The 22,652-nt window shown below is 43.8% G+C and overlaps 1 protein-coding gene across 3 annotated transcripts in view; it reads left to right on the top strand.

Moving 5' to 3' along the window:
- Positions 1-22,652, top strand: part of DYNC2H1 (dynein cytoplasmic 2 heavy chain 1) — a 3,314,293-nt gene that overhangs the window by 2,785,976 nt on the left and 505,665 nt on the right. For all 3 annotated transcript variants that reach the window (XM_069639013.1, XM_069639012.1, XM_069639011.1), the window contains one exon: positions 17,998-18,129. In XM_069639013.1, coding sequence (XP_069495114.1) covers positions 17,998-18,129 — 132 coding nt within the window. The remainder of the gene's footprint in view (positions 1-17,997; positions 18,130-22,652) is intronic.

Genomic DNA, 22,652 nt, shown 5'->3' with positions numbered 1-22,652 from the left:
TACCAACTCATGTCTTGCCAAATGCCATTGCACCACCAGTAAACCTGCCTCAATCTTTGATAGAAACAACTCAAAATGCAATGAATATGGCAATCGGGTCTTTATTGAAACCGTTTGATACATTGGACCAAAAAGACTGGATTAAACAAGAAACACTTAATAAATAAAATATTAGAACAACAATCATTCTATCTACAAACATTAGCAAATACTGGCCTTTCATCACTGGAAAAAGCTAATGTAATCAAAGTAATTCCACCTCTGAGTGAATTGTCGGATTGCCCTCCTGGAGCTCGAATCCCAACTCAAGGTGAAAATGTGCTCAATGAACTTCCTTTAATGCCTGCGGTCATCCTTCCAAAGGATTCTGATGGCGACTACATCAAAGATAATGTAGTTCAACTGATCCCTACTGTTGGACAGAAACCTGTGCAGTTCCCTCTGGGACCACTGCAAAAGATTTAAGAATACAGGTGTTTGGCAGTAAACCCACTTGGTAGCAGTCTGTACCACACAGATTCACTTGGTAGCTGTGGCTGAGCAGTCAGACTTCCCTCAAGAAGAGTTAGGCAGTATACAGAGTATTCACAATAGGTCAAAAGAACATAGTAGAACAAGTAAACACTGACCAGAGCTTGGTGTAAAAGAGATATAATTATTTATTTAAAACCACATCTAGTAAAACACACAGGCATTAATGTTAAGCAGTTCAAAAACACAGTCACTAAAAGATACACTCCCTTAAAAGAATATTAGACAATTCTTAAGTAAAGCCCCACTTATTTTCAGACAGCGGTGAGCGCTTAACGCAGATGGCACTCTAATAATTCGTTTTTAAAAAGGGAGAGAAAAGCAGACATAAATTGAAACAGATCCCAACACTTTCACAAGAACACAACAAGAGAGGAAGGCAAAGTAAAACAGTGAAGTTAGAGTTCAGAAGGCCGGATCCACTTTAAGAGGATCAGAACGAAATGTGTCCAAGGTCACACGGTTGCAGTGCACAAAAGTCTTGAAAAGGTTCGAAAAGAGTTGGACCAAAGAAAGGGACCAGTTAGATGGTCAAGGCGGCCAGCCCAGTCCAGAAGGTTAAGGGATTATTATTACCTTGTAGCAATCTTTAGAAAGGGAGGCCTGGCGGACACGGTACCTTAAAGTGGTGAGAATACTCCAGCGGGGGCAGTTGTTCCTGGCAGCAGATGCAAGTCGGTGCTTCATCCGGGGGAAGAGAGGATCTCGTCGGGGAGGAAGACAGGAGTCCGTTGCACTGCCAGGGAAGAAACCAGCCGCGGAGTTCTCAGGTAAAAGGAGCAGTCCTTTTATTTGCGGTCCAGTGGTAAGTGGCTATCCGGTTGCCGGGGTGCTTGGCACGGGCAATTCGACCACAAGACGTCCTGGGATGCGAGGAAAAGAAGGTAAACTGGTTGTGCCCACCAGTCAGGGGAAGAAGCCTCTCCAGCCGGGAGATCTTCTCTGTCGTCGGGAAGTGGTGAGTCGATTCCGCAGGGCTCCACCGGTGGTGTCGTCGTGGTAGGTTGGCTCAGCTTCTCCCTCGTCGGATTCTCAGGTCCTGTGGCGACTTCTGAAGTTCCAGTCCCCAAAGCCCTGCTTTTATGCAGCACACCCCCATTCACTCAGCCTAGCTGTCAATCAAACATGCTAAGTGGTGAGCCGGCCGGCTCACCACTTGGGCCAATCACACAAGAGTGCGACTTGAGTTACCAAGGTAACTCAGTCCACGGTGCCTAAACCCCCTCCCACACCACCTTTGGTACCCAGGCAAAGTGGCACCACTTTTGGAGGCTTCTGTGGAGAAGCCCGCCAAAAAGTGGAACAAAGGGCCCGACTTGGGTTGGAGTCACAGAAGAGAACACAAACGCCATCTTAGAATCGAGTCCTGGCAAAAAATACCAACCGGCGAATTAATATTAAATAAATAAACCAGCGGTATGTTCGAGGCTATGAGAATTAAATAATTAAAGTTGGTAGCCTCGAACAATGGGAAAAACCCATAGGGATATATTAAAACTCGATCAGGGGGGACGGAGACGTGCCCCCTCGACTAACAGACCCCAGGGCAATCGAATTGCCCCGACCAGTACGTCCACAATATGATGGTTTGTACCGGTTTCTGTTAATAATTTGGGACTAGTAAAGCCAATGGTGACTTTACATGCCCTGGGAGACAGTAGTCAGTCCCAGGGTATGGAGTCTATGGTGGGGTGTCACTATGACACCCCTGTGTAACTGCACGGAGGGTGCTGTGTAACACACATAGTAAAAACACATGAGACGCTATGGGGTAAAGGACCCCATAGCCCATAAAACACATAAACAGTCAAAGGAACACCATAAATCATGTCCAAGAGTGGGAGAAAAAGAGTCTCACTCTTGGCAGGAGAAAAAAACAAACTCCAGAAATCCAGCAAAGCTGCTGGGGGACTCACTAGGTTAGGACATTCAGCCTAAAGAGAGAATTCTCCCTAACACCTACTCAGCAGATAAGTAATAATAACTCAAATAAGAGCATTCTACTAAAAAAGCAAACATACACGATATTCGCTGTCTCTCGATTAGAACAAACTAACGAAAGTTATGAAAAGAATAGCAAGAAAAAAGGAAAACACATTGTACCACAAGACAAAAAAAAAAGAAAAATGTGAAATTGACGCAGGCTTCATCACACTCTAGTACGAAACAATTTTTAAGTCACTATCAGTTCCAAAAAAAGATTCTACAAAAGCATCCGAAGCTGTAGTGAAAAAATGTCATCACCTAGCTCAATTGAAAAAAGGATAATTTTCAAACCAATGCAAAAAGTGTTAGTTTACACAAACTTTTAGACGATTTAATAGCTGCTGCCACTGAGTTTCGATCAAGTGCCATTCAAGAAACAATTGAAGAGAAAACTGATATCAATACTGAAAAACAGAATCAGGTGACTAATAACAAAAGTACTGATCTGAAGATTACAGCACAAAACATTGACCAACGACACAGTGAAATTAGGAAGGAAATTGATTTGTACATGCAAACAGACTTAGGGTTACTTGTGTTTTATGTTTTCCCCTTGGCGCCTACGTAGGTGCACCCACACATGTGAGGTACCGTTTTCATCGGGACACCTGTGGGAACGCGGGACAGTAGGCCATGTGTTGTTGGCTGCGTTTTTCGATGGGTGAGCCGAGTGAAATGTACGGAAAATGCATTTTTTTCCCCACATTTCGGACTTTGTCGGGGTGTCTGGGTAATAAATTCTGGGGCGATTTGCGCAAATCATACCAGAGTACAACCTGTGACTGGCAAACCTGTGACGTTTAATGATCAAAAAGCGTTACAATCTTAACAATCTTTAAATAAAAAAAACTCAGTGTCTTTTAGTTTAGACACTAAAAATACAGATCAACGAAATCTGATGACTCGAGATTTAACACCTCACACACTCAGATAGTTTGTATCTGTCAAAATCAGCAGAGAAACAAAATAAATAATCTGCCAAAATAGAAGAAATTAGAATAGCTATAGAAAGCTATATGGCAGCAAATAATATATAAAATTCCCCCGGCAGTCAGTCACAATGGCAGTATCGGATGGAAAATATAAGAGGTCCTGCTTTAAAAAATCATGAAACATCTCTGATCATTCCACAACCAATTATTTCTGAATCTATATATTTTGATCCAAAACTTAAAAAAGATACCTCGAACTCTAATAAAAGAGTAACTGAGTTTAGGCAACAAAAAACGATTAACGATGCGTGGCATTCTGTACATGTACGCTGTAGACCCTCACCAAACCTGTTCTGCGTTCTAAATAGAGCCAGCGTATTAGAATATTTGCTGATATCCCAGCACTGGATGACATAACTTCTTTCGATATAAATCAAGTGGAATTTGTTGAAGAAGGTATGATATGATATGATATGGCATTTGTAACGCGCCTATACACAAGTGTTTAATGGCCTTATCATTGTAACATTGCCTTATCTAAACTCTTGTTTTGTTCAAGAGTAATATTGAACACCATATGGTCGACCAAACAGCAGTTGTTGGAATTGGGATTTGAACTGCTATCTACGTATAATCCAATTAGAAATACGCATATTAATAGTAGTTTTACTACTCGCACTTCTTCACAGATGAAAATAGTGGTATAAAATTCTAGTAAAAATCCTGAACGTATTATTGCTGAGAATAACTGTTTATACTGTAAATCTAATCCATGACTGATGAACAACCAAGATACAAAAGACATTTTAATCGCTAGCTGGAATACAAGAGGCTATAAACATCTACTTAATAACTGAGAGAGCATACTAATGAAATTTGACATAGTCTTCCTACAGGAGACTTGGCTGATGGCCACCCCTGTGTGGGATGACTGAGATTTTACTAAACACTGCCAAAGGCGCTCTGAAAGGTAGACCTACGTCTGGTTTGATGATTGCAGTGAAACTGAGTCGAGGGCTCATATTGGAGCCTTGGAAGACACCAAATCTCTACATTCAATTAATAAAAAGGAAGACTGATTGAGTATGTATGGCCGCAATAAACATTTATTGGAATTCAGCAGGCTTAACTGAAGACCTTTTTATGTCTGTGATTATACCACTATTAGATTTGATCAGCCTTACTCCCCAAATAACGCACACTATTATAGTGGGGGATTTTAACCTGCATTGCTTAGATAAACTAGCATCTTGAAGAGATCTTAGAGTTAGGAGGTGGAATAAGCTAATGATCACAAGGAACATGATCATGGTGAACGGGGCACTAGAAGGTGACATACCACCAAAGAAAACATGAAAGAGAGGGATTCTGCAAGCACTAATAGACTATGGGCCTCATTATACGGACGGCGGTAAGGGCACCGGTACCGGTAAATCCTTACCGCCTTACTACGAGGTCCCTTTGCAGGTAGGTACTTTAACGCCTGCTGTTTAGCAGGCGTTAAAAACCAACCCTCAAAGGGACCAGGGTGCTAATTACGGTACCGCAATTTGCAGCACTGTAATTAGCGCCTTCCCCATTCCCATAGAGCCCTATGGGGCAAAAATGGGAATGGGGAAGGGCAATGGGGGAAGGGGGAATTACCGCCCCGCCAACCTTGGAATAGGGCGGTAATTCCCCTTTCCACCAAGGCGGTGCCGGTATTTTACCGGCATAGACCAAGGTGCTACTAGCACCTTGGTCCTCCGCCTATCGTGTAATGAGGCCCTTTGTGTATGTAGATTTGTTGTTTTTCTCTCTTACCAGAGAATTTCATGTTCTAGATATTGATGCGAGTGATCATAACATATTGACTTTGATTTGCACGCTCCCCCAGAACATCATTGTTCCCAAAACGAGTTTTCGAGGCATTCTGTATGTTAACAACAGTGGCAATAGATTTCGATGGACAGAAAACTCGCTGGAGAAGTTACATGCCACACTGCTGGATAGTTGTGATAAACTAGCGTGCAATGTTGACATGATGAATTTTGAATTTAAAGATTTTCTCCAACTATATCAAGTGATCAAGAATAAATCGAGTATTAGGAAATTTAAATCGAATCACGTATTTGATATTCAAGTCAAAGAGAGGAAAGCTCTCTTTCGACATAATTAAAAAAAAAGCTATGTCTGCCAGCTGAGATTAGATGTGAAACGATAAAATCGATCAAGTCCAAATATCGAAATTGGATTTGAGGAAGAAAGTCCATACTCTTTCAGAAAGATGGTGAATCAATGATAACAACAATGTGGAACACAAATTCTGCCCAAATATGGGCCCTGATTAACCAATCGACCAGGGACTCACAGTTGGCTGTACAAATTAATGGTGTAAGTGAATCTAAATGGATAACACATTTTTCAACCATATATGCTGAACCAGAGATGACTCTAGGTTTCCAAATAGCTATAAAAAAAAAGAACGATTCTCCCTACAAAATATACATGGAAAGATATTCTGTATTACATCAATAAGGCAAGTCGCTCATGGGCTCCAGGGCCTGACGGGCTTTCAAATCTGATGTTTAAACAACATCCTGAACTTTGGGCATCTATTCTTTGTATTTTGTTTACACATATCATTGAAGTTCAACAAATACCTAAATCTTGGCATTATTCGATAGTCATTCCAATTTTTAAGAAGGGCAATCGTCGAGATCTGCCAATTATAGGCCGATCGCCCTTCTAGATGCTGCAGGAAAAATCTTCTCACGAATAATGCTAGATGAGTTTAATGCATGGACAAAGAGTACAAATACACGTGACCCTTTTTTCGAACTGGGTTCGTAGTTGGGATGGGAATCGCGATAAACATCACAACCATACACGCACTAAAAGCTCAATGTTCCTCCCAACACCAATCCCTCTTCTTAGCATTTGTAGATTTTAGAATGGCTTTCAACTTGATTGATAGGAGGTTGCTGCAAAAAAAATTACGAGAACGCCATTGCCTACCGTCACTAGCAACTTTAATTGATTTATTGCACTTAGCCACCACCATGCAAGTAAGAATGACTCTAGAACGCCTTTTAACGACTTCTTTTCCCACCTTTCGTGGGTTAAAGCAGGGATGCATACTGGCAGCTGTACTTTTTAATTTTTTTATATTAGATATGAAGGAAATATTTTTATCAATTCAATCTGATTCTCCAAACCGGGATTTTAAAAAAATACTGTATTTATTATATGCGGACGATCTTGTCCTTCTTTCAAAAACACAAATGGGATTCCAGATATTGCTCGAAGGTCTAAGTCAGTTTGCAAGTGAAAATAATATCATATAAACTTGATAAAACTCAGGTCATGTAAAAATCAATTTGATATGAAAACAACAGTGAAAAAAAAAAGTTTTCAGTGGACCTTGCAAGAAAGAAATCTTCAGGTTATTGATCAATATAAATATGTAGGTGTCATTATAAATAACACATTGAATGATGATCCATATCTTCAGAATATGAAATGCAAACTGGCTACGGCAACCTCGCAAGCTAAAGTGCAACTGTATAAATTCGGCAAATTTACATGCAATCATATAATGATATATTATACCTATAAGGTACTGCCAACTATATTGTATGGAGCCGAAACTAAATCAGTAAGAGGTCAACCATTTTGGGATAAAATCGAAGGCAAGTTTTGGTGAAATATATTTACCTTGCCAAGTTGTGTTCCCTTGCCATTAATTCAATATGAGTTGGGTGCGCTTTCTATGCATGCAATTTATACATGGAAATCGTGTTCTTTATTTAGAAAATGTCTACTTGCAGAACATTCTAACAATATTGAAAATCTTTTGTGCATCTTAGCAAATCATCTTATAACATCGAAGAATGCTTTTCTGTTCAAATGCAGAAATCCAGTTCTGGACACGCTGGTAGATGCAGAAGTTACTTTAAAGTTACCAACATGATTGGTTACATACTCGGAATAGATGTATGGCATATAAAGACTTTGACATACCTATAGTTGGCCATAAAACATACCATCATATGGCCGCATATTTAAAGAAATATCCTTCGCCGCATTTTAGAAACAAGTATATGCGGTTTTGCCTAAATATATGGCCAACAAAAGACATTTTGGCTTGGCGTAATAAGATCTCCAAACCCGAAAATGTCTTTTGTTTTTGTACAAATTTCTTAGAAAAAGAAACATTGAATCATCTAATCACAGCCTGTCTGGCCTTGATTAACCAAAGAAATAGATATTTTCAACGTCTGAAATCAGAACATATAACTATCCCATGTGAAGAATTATGGCGTTTAATCTTTACCACCAATGCATTATCGATCAGAATAGCTACGATGCAATTTTCGGAGTTGCTGGAACTAGGAAACATATAACACTCAGGGAACAATCAGAAATGATATTGAAGTTTAAATGTTGTAATTTAAGAAGTAATTTTAGTAGATTGAGATAGTTATCGAACTACTAGCGTGATTTTAATTCTTCTCTTATCCATTTTATATTTTTTGATGACCCATTCCTATCGATGTGTATTGAACTGTTTTAATATGTAATCTTACGAAATTGAAAGGTTGATGAATCAGCCAAAACAATAAAAAAATAAAAAAATTGAACATTGTGGTGAACTTATTGACATTGGGGGAAAAAGAAGCTGAAAAGTAAGCCAGAGTTGGAAATCAGCTCAGAACTTTGAATCACTGCTTAGTTTATGGTTGACATCCCTACATATTGTTTTGTTTTAGGTGTGTGGGCAAGCAGAGGTTTTGGACGCAGACAGACTTTTCAGTTGAACATTCTGACAAAGCCTTGCCTTGGTTTCTTTAGGTTGGGAAATCCCACATTACCTTATGGCAAGATAGGCCTTACTCCATCCGGACATTTTCTTTATAACTCATTATTGTTAACTTTTAATCTGTTGTCTGTGTCTCCATCCATGATGCCAACCTCACAGTACACAGTTCACAGACAGTGATGAGGCTGGACTCTCCACTGCTGGCACACCATCCACCTCCACCCATGCACAGGCCAGACCCGTAGGCAGCCGAGCAGGGCAGCAAGTCCACCATAATCACCACCTACCACTGCAGTGGAAACTCTGGCAGGTCTGGAGTATGTCACCATCCCCATGCCAGTTCACAGTGGCCACTTTGCCAGCCAAGCATTCTGACAAAACCTTGCCTTGGTTTCTTTAGGTAGGGAAAACCCACATTACCTTATGGCAAGATAGGCCTTACTCCATCCGGACATTTTCTTTATAACTCATTATTGTTAACTTTTAATCTGTTGTCTGTGTCTCCATCCATGATGCCAACCTCACAGTACACAGTTCACAGACAGTGATGAGGCTGGACTCTCCACTGCTGGCACACCATCCACCTCCACCCATGCACAGGCCAGACCCGTTGGCAGCCGAGCAGGGCAGCAAGTCCACCACAATCACCACCTACCGCTGCAGTGGAAACTCTGGCAGGTCTGGAGTATGTCACCATCCCCATGCCAGTTCACAGTGGCCACTTTGCCAGCCAAGCATGTGGTACGACTGCCACTGAAGCTACCAGGGCCACGCCACAGCCAGCACCTGCGGCATAACAGACTGCTGCTGTCCCTGCTCTGGCTGCAAGAGGTCAGGGTCTCTATCACAGGCAGTGCAGCCACCAGTCAATCGTTGCACAGGCTTTGTCCATACCACTGAGGAGGAGGAGGGGGATGAGGAGGAGACGGACATGGGCTTGCACTCCTCATGCTTCAGCCCAAACCCTCCACACAGCCCACCGCCTCTTCCCATGCACAATATGGCGACTATAACGGCGAGGTTAGATGCCATTGAGCGGCAGCAGGCATCGATTGAGGCACTGGCGGGCATGCAGGGATGTAGCCACTGGATGTCCCGTTCCCTCGGGCAGGCCACCGCTGCCATGACCTTAGTAGGTCAGAGAATGCTGGAGCACACAGAGGCGACCTCAGCCACTGTTGAGACACTAAATTAGTACATCAACTCGCCCTGCAGTATATCCTGGCCCAGGGGTTAGAGCCCTCCACCTCTGTTACCACCACAGAGGGCTCACTACCCAGCATCCCGAAGGCACCGCTCACAGCTCCAACTGATTCCCAAGGTGCTGGAGCAGGCTTCCATGGCCAAGAGGCACCGGACTTAACCGTCGGACACTACAGGGATGTTTTGGGGAGTGTGTTCAGGGTGGATTTTTCGGGAGTAGGGATGGTTTTTTCGCAGATGCTTTTTTCGCAGATGGTTTTTTCGCTGATGCTTTTTTCGCTGATGCTTTTTTCGCTGCTGGTTTTTTCGCTGATAGTTTTTTGGGGATGGTTTTTTAGGGATGGTATTCGAGGAGTGTGTTTTGGGGATGGTATTCAGGGTGGGTTTTTGGGGAGGATTTTTTGCATTTGCACATTAAATTATTGTTCACTGAAAGCAATACTAGGATATTCCTTATTGTGTGCAAGTGTTTAATGAATAATGTGACTATATACAGAGGTGCGTAGCAAGTGCATTTCAATTGTCATCAAAAGAAAATGTTAATAAGTTCTTGCCGAACCTTACCTCTATCTCTACCGCTTTCCCGCTCAGTGCGTGGCAGGACAGCGCCCTCTCCTGGGGGTGGCTTTTTCTCATCGGGGGGCAGGGGACCATTCCACCTGATACAAATGTCGTGCTGCATGGTACAGGAAAGAACAATTTGTACCACCTTCTCTTGCCTGCACATCAGGGCCCCTCCATAACGGTGTAGGCACCGGAAACAAGTCTTCAACAGGCCGAAGGTCAGCTCGATACAGAGCCTGGTCTGGACGTGTACCCTGTTGGAGGCCACCTCCTATGGTGTCTGTGGATTCCACACTGGTGTCATAAGCCATGGTAGCTCGAGGTATCCAGAGTCACCTGCAAGGGCAAAGGTCATAGGTGTTAGTCACAGAGCATTGTGGATGTTTTACACATTCCAACGGCATGTTGATAGACAGTCTGTGCATGCATTTCACAGGTATTGTCTCACTACATGATTTACCATACCAGTTCTTGCATATGGAGCCATTCACTCAGGGGGTACATTTTCTCTGTCTTGGAACATCATGCATTCAGCTCACAGCCAGCACTCGTCGCTTTCAAGGTCTGTGATTGACAGGGCAACATGCCATGGTGCCTGTGTTGGGCATGCATGTGCCCTACGTTGCTCCCATGCATGTGCCCTGTTGGGTGTTTAGTGGTACTAGTGCAAGTTGTGTGCATATTTTTCACAATGGCTTCACATCCATGGTCACCTGAGTACCGGGCATTACTCCTGCCAGTGTTGCATTCCTTTGATGCAGTATTGTAGCATGTTGTTCCATGTATAGGGATGTGAAATGTTGCATTTTGGTTCCTGTAGTCCTATGTGTGTGTTGCTAGCCTGTTGGGTGTATATGCATTGGCGATGTACTGCAGCATTGTCACTCATGTCCTAGTCCTGTGGGTTGTAGTCTCCCATATGCGGGCAGATCCTGAATGTATAGGGCCTTGACAGGGCATGCATTGTTCAGTTGTAGTAACTTCCCGCCCCCACATGGCATGTCTATTTTACTGCGAGAATAGTCTGTGTGATAGTACTTGTACTCACCCTATATCCAAGTCCGTTGCCCTCTGTGTCTCTCCATATATCCCAGGAAGTGTGCTGTTCCTGCAGGATCATGGCATTGTGGTCGGTTACCAGGGAAGCAGGCACAGCAGTATGTAAGGAGGTTGTGAGGATCACAGGTGACCTGGACATTCAGGGAGTGGTACTGCTTCTAGTTGTGGTATACCTCTTCAGGTTCCTGGGGAGCCACCAACTCCACATGTGTGCAGTCCAGATCAGCAATGATGTTGGGCGTATGGGTTGTTGCATAGGAACGTGCCTTCATGGCATGCACCTGTCATGGGGTGGTGGGCAGAGACATGTGCTGGGAGACATGGCACAGTAGTGCGTCCAGCACCTGCACAAGCACATTGGAAAATGTGGGCTGGGACATACCGTGCAGTGTGCTGGAAGGTGCCAGCTGCCAGGAAATGCAGGACTGACACAAGCTTAAACAGCAGGGGTAAGGCTATCCCGATATTGATCCTGCTCTCTGTCATCCTTTATCAGGGTGAGCAGCTCAGCATTGGTGTCCCTATTCTGCTGGTAAAGGGTGATTAGCTGGGTGTCTGTGAAGGTCCAGGTTGAAGTCCTGACCCAGTGTATGGGTGCTTACTTGTACGTTGTGTCTCCTCCTCGCGCTCCTCCTCCTCCTATCATCTGTGTCCTGCTCTTCCAACCTCTGCAGCTCAATGCAGAGCTGGAGCAGCTGCATGTCCATGGAGCAGCTGCATGTCCATGTGCACAGAAGCCAATGGCAACATGATGGTGTTGGATAGTGTGTTTAGGGAAGGTGTAGGTCTAATGTAGCCTTCCTGAGTGGATGGGGTGCACCTGTTGCTTAATTTCCATCAACTGTATGGATTTACTGCCACCTTTTAGGTGGAGGTAAAAGAACTGTGATTTTGGTGGTATTACGGCACCATTTCAAAGGTATTACTGCCATTTTACAACTTGTAATAAGGCCGGAAATACAGTTTTATGAAATATGTTGGCATTCATTCCGCCAATGGTATTATCGGCGGTATAGGCCGATTTGACCGACAAAAAATGGTCGCTACAACCAAAGTTTCGAACACCAAAAGTCTGAACCTTTGGTGGTAGCATTGTAAAAAAAAAAAAACAGGGGCTGTGGGGGTGTCATCCGCATCGTCGCGCTCACTACACTTCATGGTATAGTGATCAAGGGTTGCGGGGGACACCCCGGAAGCCTTCCGTTTAAAAAAAAAAAAAAAAAAACAGGGGCTGCCGGGGTGTCGCCCTTATCGCCCCGCTCACTATACTTTATGGTATAGTGAGCGGGAGCTGCGGTGGACACCCCTGCAGCCTTCTGTTTAAAAAAAAAAAAAAAAGAAAAGGACCCTGCGGCGCCAGTTCCCGATCACGGAAGTGAAAGGGAACTGGCGCTGCAGAAATCCAGCATGAAGATGAAGGTAAGTGCGGTTTGTTTATGTAGTGGGTGGGGTGTGCTAACATTGTGGGTGGCGGGGTGTTATGGATGTGTTGTGTGTGTGGGTGTGAGTATGTATGTGTGTTTGCATGAGAAAGGTGCAAACTTTTGGTACTTTGCACCTTTCTCATGCAAACGTTTCGGCTGCGGTAGTTTCTAACGCGGCCAAATCACTTAGATTCATTACCGCCGATGGTAATACTGTTGCCTTCTAATTTGGTGGAATAGTAAAATGCAGATCAACTCACTTAGTCCCCACCGGTGGCCAGAAGACCGTGACATCCAGCCTCCCAATGACATTTGTCAGATTGGCTGGCAGTCCTACGACAATACTGCCACTTTAAATAGGCAGCGGCCTGTTAATTATAGGGGCACTTAAAGGAAATCAGTGGTTGAAATTTGCTAGTCTATGCATCATTTTAAATGTGAAGAATGGGTGGTCCAAAACTCACCAGCGCACATAATGTAGATCATAGATTGTGATTGTGAGGAGATGTGGCTCTACTGCAGGAGATGGACAGTCCCTTGTAGGCACAGGGGGACCGTCCTTGCTGATCCAAGATGGCTGAAATACTGACATACCCATACCAATAGTCTGACCCAAGGGCGGGGTAGGTGTTCTGCAAACAAGCCCAGAGCTGTGGGTGTTTGGAAGAGGTGGTTGGAGCAAGTTGGCAGATTGGAGGAGGTTGGAGTGTGGGAGGAGGTTGGAATACAGGAGGATGTTGGTAAAGACCAGGAGTTTAGATTAGAGGAAATTGCTGTACAAGAGGCTGAAGTGCAGAAGGTTGCACGCAAGAGTGGGAGAACAAAAAAGAGGGGAACCACCAGGAGGAAGCAAGTGATCAAGTGGAGGTGGGAGGAAAGGAACACCAATATGTGGCAGGAGAAGAGCAGCAAGTGGTGGAGAGAGGGCAGGGTCAAGAGGAGGCAGTTCAGGAGGAAATCACAATACCAGCGAGTATTTGCCCTCCAAACAGGAGGGTCATACATTGCACAGTTGGCTTAAGGAATGGAACAGGATCCGTAGGTCAAAACCCACTGTGGGAGGAGGAATGAGCATGTGGGGTTGCATCGAGAAGGAGCAGAAGAAGAATAAGTAAAGAGGTGGTTGAGTCTATTGAGATCAGAACCCTAAGAGAGGGAAGTGACAATACCTGAGAGGCTGTGTAGGTGGAAACGGGGGAAGGCAAACCCAGCTAGCTCCACCAATCTTCTATAGAGTAACTCGTGAATGTATTTTTAACTCTTGACAGAAACATGGTTCCGTTTACAGATTATTATTATTATTATTATTATTATTATTATTATTATTGTATTTATGGAGCATGTACCTGGCTTAGAGACAAAACGGACCCCTTTACAGAGATATAAAACAATACAGATGTAAAACAGAGCGCTTTTCAGAGTTAACAACAGAACAGATATACAGTGGGTGGGTGATCGGCAACTTGTTTGCTTGAATTCCGTATATGCTGTCTCCTCCACCCTTACTTATTTTAAGGCTTTTTAGTCTGGTCCCAACCAGTTGGGAAGGAGGGAGAGCAGGACGAAAGAGAAATGAAAAATTGCCTTCATGCTGATTCAGGTTCTCTTAATCCAGGCTATTCCTCCTACACAACACCCACCCAGCCATCCCCTATAGTAAGCATATACTTAAAATGTACCGCCATTGGCGAAATCCAGGAACTAGGTGTGGAATGTTGGCGACATAGGGGTATGGGGCGACATAGGGGTATGGTGTGGGCCCGGTGTACGGAGGGACGCATTGTGACTTAGGCCATGCACCTTCAATTTTCTTAAAGTGACAGCAGCTATCTTTTGCAGCCAGCTTTTTCCGTCTGGCTGCAAATGCAGGCGTACGCAACAGTTGGGAAGGAGGGAGGGCCTGGACTAATAGAACCTGAATCACCATGAAGGTAATTTTCATATTTTCAGTATGCCAGTTTTGTGTCTTGTTTTGTTTGGGGAATAACTGTACACCTATGCCATCTTTCTTCTCTCCTGAGGTTAACCCTGACTGCTCTGCTACAGTTAGCATTGGAGAGTTTGGCATTTCCTTTTGGAGTGGCACATTCGTCTACCTTTAGGTTTGATGGTTAAACAGCCATTACCAGCAGGCTGCGCATAAATCTTCCTCACAGTGATCCAGAGAAGAACTGACTCTCGAACAAAGAAACAAGAAGAAGTAGTAACATAAACTTTACCAGATTGAGGGGGTGCAGCCCATGCTGTTAGAACTTTGAAGAAAGAGTGTCCTACGGACTTAAAGTTGTTTGCATACCCCGGAGGATATATTTTTGGTTAATAAAACTCATTTTGACCTCATATCTGTGTTTGGCCTTATTGTGGTACGCAGTTGGCTACATGACACTGCCTCCATCTTTATGTGGGCTGTATGCCTGCTTTTGTGTTTGCCTGCGCGTGTGTGTTGCTCCTGGATGTGAGTGTGTGCGCCCCTCCATCTGGATGGTTGTGTGTTTGGACCTCTCAGTATGAATGTGTGTCTGCCTCTCTACTTGTCGGACCGGATTGCAGGGCTTTCTCTGTGTGCGAGCCTACCAGTCTGCTCAGCAGTACTTTACCTGCCTGCCGGCGTGTGAAGCATTTGACAGCATTATTGGGGTATGTAAGGAACTGATGGTGGCAACAGAAAAGACAGGCACAAGTGATCACAGTTCAAGGGTGTTTATTAAACTGTATAGGTAGGTTGGAAAATCGTCTAATCTAAATCTAAGATGGGAGCAAGCTACGACCATCAAATAATAATAAGGCAGTCCTAGTGGCGTCTTGTCAAATAAAAGGGACTAGACTAAAAGAAAACTATTGCCAATCCTTAATCCTTACAACTAAATACAAAAAGAGTCTGTGATAAGGTTCACAAGAAAGAAAATAAGTGTTCACAAATGATAAGTGAGAATGTGGTAGCCGGGGTCTCCCTTCCCCGCGTTTTGAGCACGGGACAAGGCGGTACTCCTGAGCACAGCACACGATTGAGCTTTCCCAGTAGGAGACAGCAGTTCCGCTCTCAGCTATCAGGACCATCAGTGGTTAAGTCTCTTTTCTACAAAAAATCTCTTGCCTCCTATGACCTGATATGTTCAGAACAATAAACAAAAGTTCCTTTCTGCTTGTATGTTGGGTGGACTTCTCACGCCTGGATCCCCCTCTTCCGGGCTCAGATCCCTCTTGAATAGCAGCCTCCCTCTGTCGGATTCACTAAGACCTTTCATCAAAAGAATTTCACCTGTGGCATTCACAAGTCTTAATGTCTTTTGAAACAGTTCACTCTGGACATCCCTCTGTCATGTTCACTCTTGTCAACACACTGTTCCTTGGGACTTCAGCCTTTTCCCCGTTATAACTGCATCCATTCGTCGGGTTCACTCTTGCCAATTACACAGTTCTTTCTCTTTTTTCACTATACAGGACTCATCTCCCATAGCTTTCCAATTACGTGCAGGTCAAAGACTTTCGACTGTACAGGGGTTTTGTCTGCCCTCTGTATGACCACTTTGACCTTTTGCAGCTCTCCTAGGCCCTTTCTAGTATCAGTAGTATCAACAAACGCAGGATCAACCAGTGTCTCCCGAGTGAGCATCCACGTGGTGCCGGACCCCTCTGCAGCTGGTTTTCCCTTAATGTTAACAGTTCTTTGAACTTTCATTACTTTGCCACTTTGAGACTTTCATTCAACACAGTTCGGTTTCTTATTGGTACTCCCCTCGACTCATCGGCTGTGATGAACCGCTTGGCTTTTCTTGTATCTGGAGTCAAGGACGGTACCACAGTAGCAAGCGTCTTTCTCCTTCCTGCTCATCAGCGTAGACATGCTCCATGTACCGTTGGCATCTGCTGCAACACAAGCTGGCTATTTGCGGTCTTACTATTCCTTCCACAGAGACTTTGTGGGTCTGGGTTGAAAAGGGCAAGGTTGCTTCTCTCCTGGTCACCCTTCCGATTCTCGCTGCCTTTCCCCTCCTCTTGAACTGCTGTGTTTGGATGACTGTTTCATCGTCCGCTATGCCTTGCTCGTCGTGTGCTCTTGTGCTCCACCTCTTATCACTGTGGGGAAGGGAAAGGGCTGTCAGGTGTGTGTGAATCTGGTCAATTGCCTGACTTTGCCTGATCCTTGTGTTGGGACATGTCAGGTCAATGGCTCTAGTGTTAGTCTGTTGTCTTTCATGGTGTGTGAAAGTGTTTGTGTCGGAAATGGGTTGGTGGGGCAGAGTTTCTGAGTATCCTATGTGGTAGGATGGGGAAAAGGTGTTATAAGAAGGGGGGTACCGCGTCTCACCCATCAGTGTCCCACTCCCACTCCCGAGGACCCTCCATCCAGGTGATCCTCCCTCTCTGGTCCACCCCCAGGAACTGGATCCAATAGTGAAGGCTGTGTCCTGGCCACCTGGATGACAGATCCCCGGGGACTAGTCAGGGAGACACCTTCAGGTTTCTCACAGGTATTTGAGGCTTCAAATGTCACATAATACCAGCACCTTAACATGTGGGGGTAAACCTTACATATGGTAATAATATGTCTGGGTATTCCAACGTTTTCTAGGTATTGCCATTGTTTGCACAGTTTCTTGCATCGTTTGGAGCACAGAAGTACTCCCTCATGCCCCCTCACTCAGAGAGACGTCTTGGGGCAATTCCTGGAAAATTACCGAAATTAGATCAAAAATGTCTGGGGTTGCTTGTGGTCTTGTGCAAAAGGGATGTGACCAATCAGTTGCAAGCCTGATTTGTATATGGTCTTCCCCCTTTCTGTAATGTCTTGGCAGACTGAAGAACGATGGTCTTTAGGGTTGCCCAGAGCAATTACCAGAGGTTACTATTTCTAAAGCTTCCAGCCATCACCTCTTCTGTTTTGTGGAAAATAACAGTTCCACCTGGCCATAAGACAACTGTAAGTGGCAAATGATGAGGGTACCATGGCATACAATGGCAGTGGCTGACAAATGCCTATCTAGTGTCTGCACAAAATATGTTTAGTTACCATAGTGAATTTCTTTGCCCTCCCCCACCAGAAGTAAAGCATTAAACTGTTCTGGTATAATTCAAGAGTTTGCACATGCCCCACTGAAATTTGTCCTGCTTTGTTTCCATATGTTGGGTACTGCAGCACACTAATAGTTCTTTATATCATTACTGTATTCTTGATTATGAGTGATTCTGATCCTAGGTACATGCTTCATTTTACCACTGTCACCACTTAGCAAATATATAGAAATGTTTTCAGGAACCACTACTGGCGCAGATACAATTATCAACAAAGATCAACAAAGGCATGTATTAGTCTCATGTTTCACTGAAATCCTGTATGATGCCTATGTGCTTGATTCATTATAGGAACATCAGCACACAAGTAGTGTACTTGACTTTACATGTCTTTGAATGTGTGTGCGTTTTTATGTATCATTGCTAATTTTTATATTGTATGTATGCTATTAATTTACAAAACATATGCACAATCTTTTTATAGGCCTCATTACCACCTCTGTATCAATCACTCATCCTAGATGATGCAAATTTGTGGCATACGTTTTCACGGAGTTCAACCTGTGAGCAAGATTTTCCAAGCAGTGTTGTGAAGAAACTATCCCTGTTTCAGCAGGTACGTGTTGAGATAGAAATACTTAAATTCTACTGTAAAGTGGTGTGTAGATTATTGGTTATATGAATGTGTAGCAATGTTAGATCAAAGCTGAGTCATGTTTAAGAATCACTGAAATGTTACTATATTTTTATTAATTTCTTTAGTATATGATTGTTCGATTATTTGTTATGCCTGTCATTGTTTCTTAATCATCACATCATTACTGTGTAATTACCTCATAATGTGTCAGCCTACCTGACTACACAATTCAGAGGTGATTGAGAAAAAATCTGCATGGGGTAGTAGATCCCAATTTAGGATTTGATTATTTAAATGTAAAGCCCATTCATACACATAAAGATTTCTATTGTCATAATATGTCACATAGGATGGTGTGGTAGACCAGAAGGAGGACACTGACTAATTAGTAACATTTCTACAGGTTTCTTTATTAAAAAAAAAAATAAAAGGTCTTTCTATCCCTAGAAATAAGGGGTTTGCCCTATTTAACACAAAACTGAACTGGGGTACTTGTTATCAGTGAGATTGTCCAAATCAACAGTCTGTCCTCCGTCCACAACTATCCTACGCTGTCCCTACCAATGATCATGAAAACTCAAAGAAAAGAGGGTTCCAGCAGAATGAATCCCTTCTCCTGGACATGCTTCTATAGCCTCAACAGTTATGTCTTAGGATGGCGTTTGAAAATGTTCTTTGAGTTCTTTTAATTCCTCAAGGGGGCTTCTACCCCATCTGGGCTTCACTTTGCTCATTACACAAACAATTCTTTAATTCCACAAAGAAAGGTCTGTTTCCTGATTCTTCTTTAAACCTTGCAGTGTCTGTGTTTTCTTGGACGTGTCTTGGTTGGCTTTTGTGGCTTTCTTTACTTGATTTATCATATTCCTGTTTACTGGGATGTGTAAGACTGGTCCCTTGACAGTCTCTATCCTCTTTGCAATATTGACATAGACTGGGACGTGTATGATTGGTCCATTGGTAGTCTTCACTCTCTTGATGATATTCACTTGTACTGGCATGGCAATGATGTGAGGGTTCTTCAGAAGTTCTTGTCAACTCCTCAAATAGGTGGTTTAGGGAGTTCCTGGACGGAATGTCAATCCTTGTCCCCAAGAAGGGAGTCTCTCCCTGTGAGGAACCCCTTTCCGCCAGCCGTAGGGGCAATGTTGGTTAGCAGGCTCACCTCCATAGCCTCACAAGGACGGGCTCTCCTCTGGGGAGAACTGAAGAGATCCTGTGAATCGTCACATTACCTTTCCCTTATGAGCCTGCCTTCCCCTTCTTCACCGATGGGAAACCTACTAAGGAAATCGACATTCCCTTGTTCTTTCCCTTCATGTGTTCCACGGTGAAGATCAAGAAACCATTGCTAAATCCAGGGGTTGGTATCCTTTTGAAGACTTAGCCAAGTCAGAGGAGAATGGTCAGTTACTAATCTGAACCTGTGTCCCATCAGATAATACTTTAGGTACGCTACTGTCCACTTGATATCAACAGGCTCTAACTCAATGGTGGAATGGTTTTGTTCTCGAGGGAAGAGTTTCCTTCTAATGTACAGTATCGGATCCTCTACTCCCTCCTATTCCTGTGAGAGCATGGCCCCAATACCAACTTTGAATGCATCTGTTTGCAGGAGAAATTGCCTGTCGGAATTTGAGACTTTGAGGGCGGGCTTTCTACATATAATAGGTTTCAACATATCAAAGCTATCTTGATCCTGCTTTCACCACTACAGTTTCTGTGGCTCTGCCTTTTTACCTTTATCTGTTAGTCAAGAGGTAATAGGAGTCAAGAAGAACTAGGGATAAACCTGCGGTAATAACCAGTAAGGCCTAAAGAGGGTCAGAGATCCCTATTTGTTTTTGGGGCTCGAGTCAATTTTACAGCTTTGACTTTCTCAACCTGAGGTTGCACCAAACCATTACCTACGAAATAACCTAGGTACTTAATGCCTGACTGTGCCAGGTGACATTTCTTAGGATTGGCGATCACGCCAGCCTTCCTCAGTGCCCTTATGATCTCATATAAGTGCTGAACATGTTCCTCCCAAGTTTGACTATGTATTAGGATATCATCAATGTATGCTGCACATGAATGGGAAATAAGGGTGTACAGTACGTGTCTGGAACCATTACCAAGAAGAGTTGCATCGCATAACAAGAATACCCAATCTTCTTCGTGATAGTGCTTGGAGGGGAAGGCAAGCCAGGACTGTCAAATAAGAGCGGGGGAAGCAAAGAGAACTGTGAGAATGAGACATATGACTGTAATACTTGGCAGGAGAGTAAATCAAGTCTGCAGGTGAGGTCAAGAGGGCATGTCAAGGACTGTGAGAGTAAACCATATAGAGGCAGTACTTGGCACGGAGTAAATCAAGTCTGCATGGAAGAGTAAGAGACTATAAGGAGATCTGAGAAAGCAATGCATATGATCATAGAACTTGGCAGGCAAGTACACCAAATCGTTGTTTGGGACTAAGAGACCTGATAGAGAATGAAATCAGGTGTACTGTTTGGAGAAACATCCAAACAACTCTTCTTCGTCGCAGTACCTGGTTGAATAGAACCAGGTCTGCCAACCCAGGTCAGTGAATCACCACAGCTTGTAAGAGCACCCAAGCTACTCTTCTTCGTCACAGTACATGGTGGAAGGGAACCGGGTCTGCCAACCAGGGTCTGGGACCTCAGAGACAGAGCAGAAGCCTGAAAAAGGCTGGTTGGGAAAGGGAGACGTTCCCCTACCAATTGCTGAACTGTAGTAGTAACCTGAGGAAGGCTGGGGAATGGTGACAATCCCCCAGCAGTTAATGACCTCTACCAAGCGCCTAAGGAAGGCTGGAGGAAGGATATTTTCCATCCCTGCAACACTTGAGACTGAACTGCCTTTTCTCCAGGGAAAGGGAGTCACTTCTCTGGACTAAGAAGGTCTTCCTTTGATTTAGTTTAACTTGGAGTGTGAGGAACAGAGTTAGGATTCTTAGGATTAGGACTGTTGACTTTTACTTTTGACGTCCTGACTGTGACATTAGTATTTCGTTTGAGGCAGGGAAGCCCCTCAAGATAGGGTTTTATTTTTTCACTTGGATAAAAGTTTATGCCAACCACCATGACCTCTCTCTGTCCGAGTCTTCTGCGCCCTTACAGTATCCATCTGGTTTGTCCAAACTCTTTCAGCAGTTTCAGTAGTGATGTTACATTATAGTCTGGCCTCAGTCTAAGGTAAGGAGAGGGCTGGTACAACAGTACAGTTCGTTCCACACAGAAAACAACATACTCTTTAGTAGAAAGACATCTAATACCAAACACACATTATAATGGCTTCCATTCCCCCACGGATTCCTCATCTATGATAATCTTATCCCAGCGCAGCTGTTCTTCCGAAACTTTTCCTCTACCATAGAGCGCAGCACGGCTCAACGTCTGCATCACCCCCAACGCCCCTATGCACCCCACTCCGGATGTCATGTCTGAGCAAGTATATATTGCGACCTCAGTTGCTTTTTTCCACGCTCTCTCATCGCTTCAGAACACTGCACTTCGTTTTTGCAAAAATGATGTCCAACCCTGCGAAGGCCTCTGGGTTCAAGCCTTGCGCAGCTTGCGGCCAACAGATGTCTGTGTTAGACCCCCATAGGATTTGTTTGTACTGCCTCGGGAAGAAAAATAACACCCAGGAATGCGGGTTGTGCCAGTCCATGCACCCTAAGGCTTTCCGGGAGTTAGCGACTAAACTGAGCTTCATGCCACTTGCTCCCACTCGCTTTTGTTCTTCAGTTACTTGCGTTGTATCTATGACTAGTTTATACTCTACCTACCACCCAAGATTTGGTGACCACGTCTGTAGGAGTGTGGTGTTGGCCTGCATTATTCATTTTGTTTGACTTCATCATTTCTGTGTTTTGGATCAGCACGTTCATCTTTCACGCTGTTTGTTTTTCTTCTTTTACTTGCTATTCTATCTTTCTGTGATTTGTTATATCATTAATTGTTAGGCATCATCTCATTAATGTATTGTGAAGTGCTTTGGCTTCAAGTGCTAAAGAAGCAAATTTTAAAATAAAAAAAATGAACACAAGGAAAAGGTGAAGTCAAGAGGTCTCGGTTGAGGTCGCAGGGCGCAGAGCTTCGATTTGAAGACAAGGTTGTTCCTCTCGCCACCACTCTTCTTCCTCTTCAGAGAAGAGAAGTCACTGCTACAAGGTCTCCCTGGAGGCAGTGCCACATGTCCCATTGTTGATCCAGTCTGTTAGGGAGAATTCCCTCTTTAGGCTGAATTTCCTAACCTAGTGAGTCCCCAAGCAGCTTTGCTGGATTTCTGGAGTTTGTTTTTTTCCATCCTGCCAAGAGTGAGACTCCTTTTCTCCCACTCTTGGACATGACTTATGGTATTCCTTTGACTGGTAATGTGTTTTATGGGCTATGGGGTCCTTTACTCCATAGGGTCTCATGTATTTTTTACTATGTGTGTTACACAGCACCCTCCGTGCAGTAACACAGGGGTGTCATAGTGACACCTCACCA

This window comes from Ambystoma mexicanum, chromosome 7q (assembly GCF_040938575.1).
Source record: "Ambystoma mexicanum isolate Mex_15411 chromosome 7q, UKY_AmexF1_1, whole genome shotgun sequence".
Lineage (NCBI taxonomy): Eukaryota > Metazoa > Chordata > Amphibia > Caudata > Ambystomatidae > Ambystoma > Ambystoma mexicanum.
The sequence above is the reverse complement of the archived record's forward strand: the minus strand, read 5'-3'. Positions and strand labels throughout refer to the sequence as shown.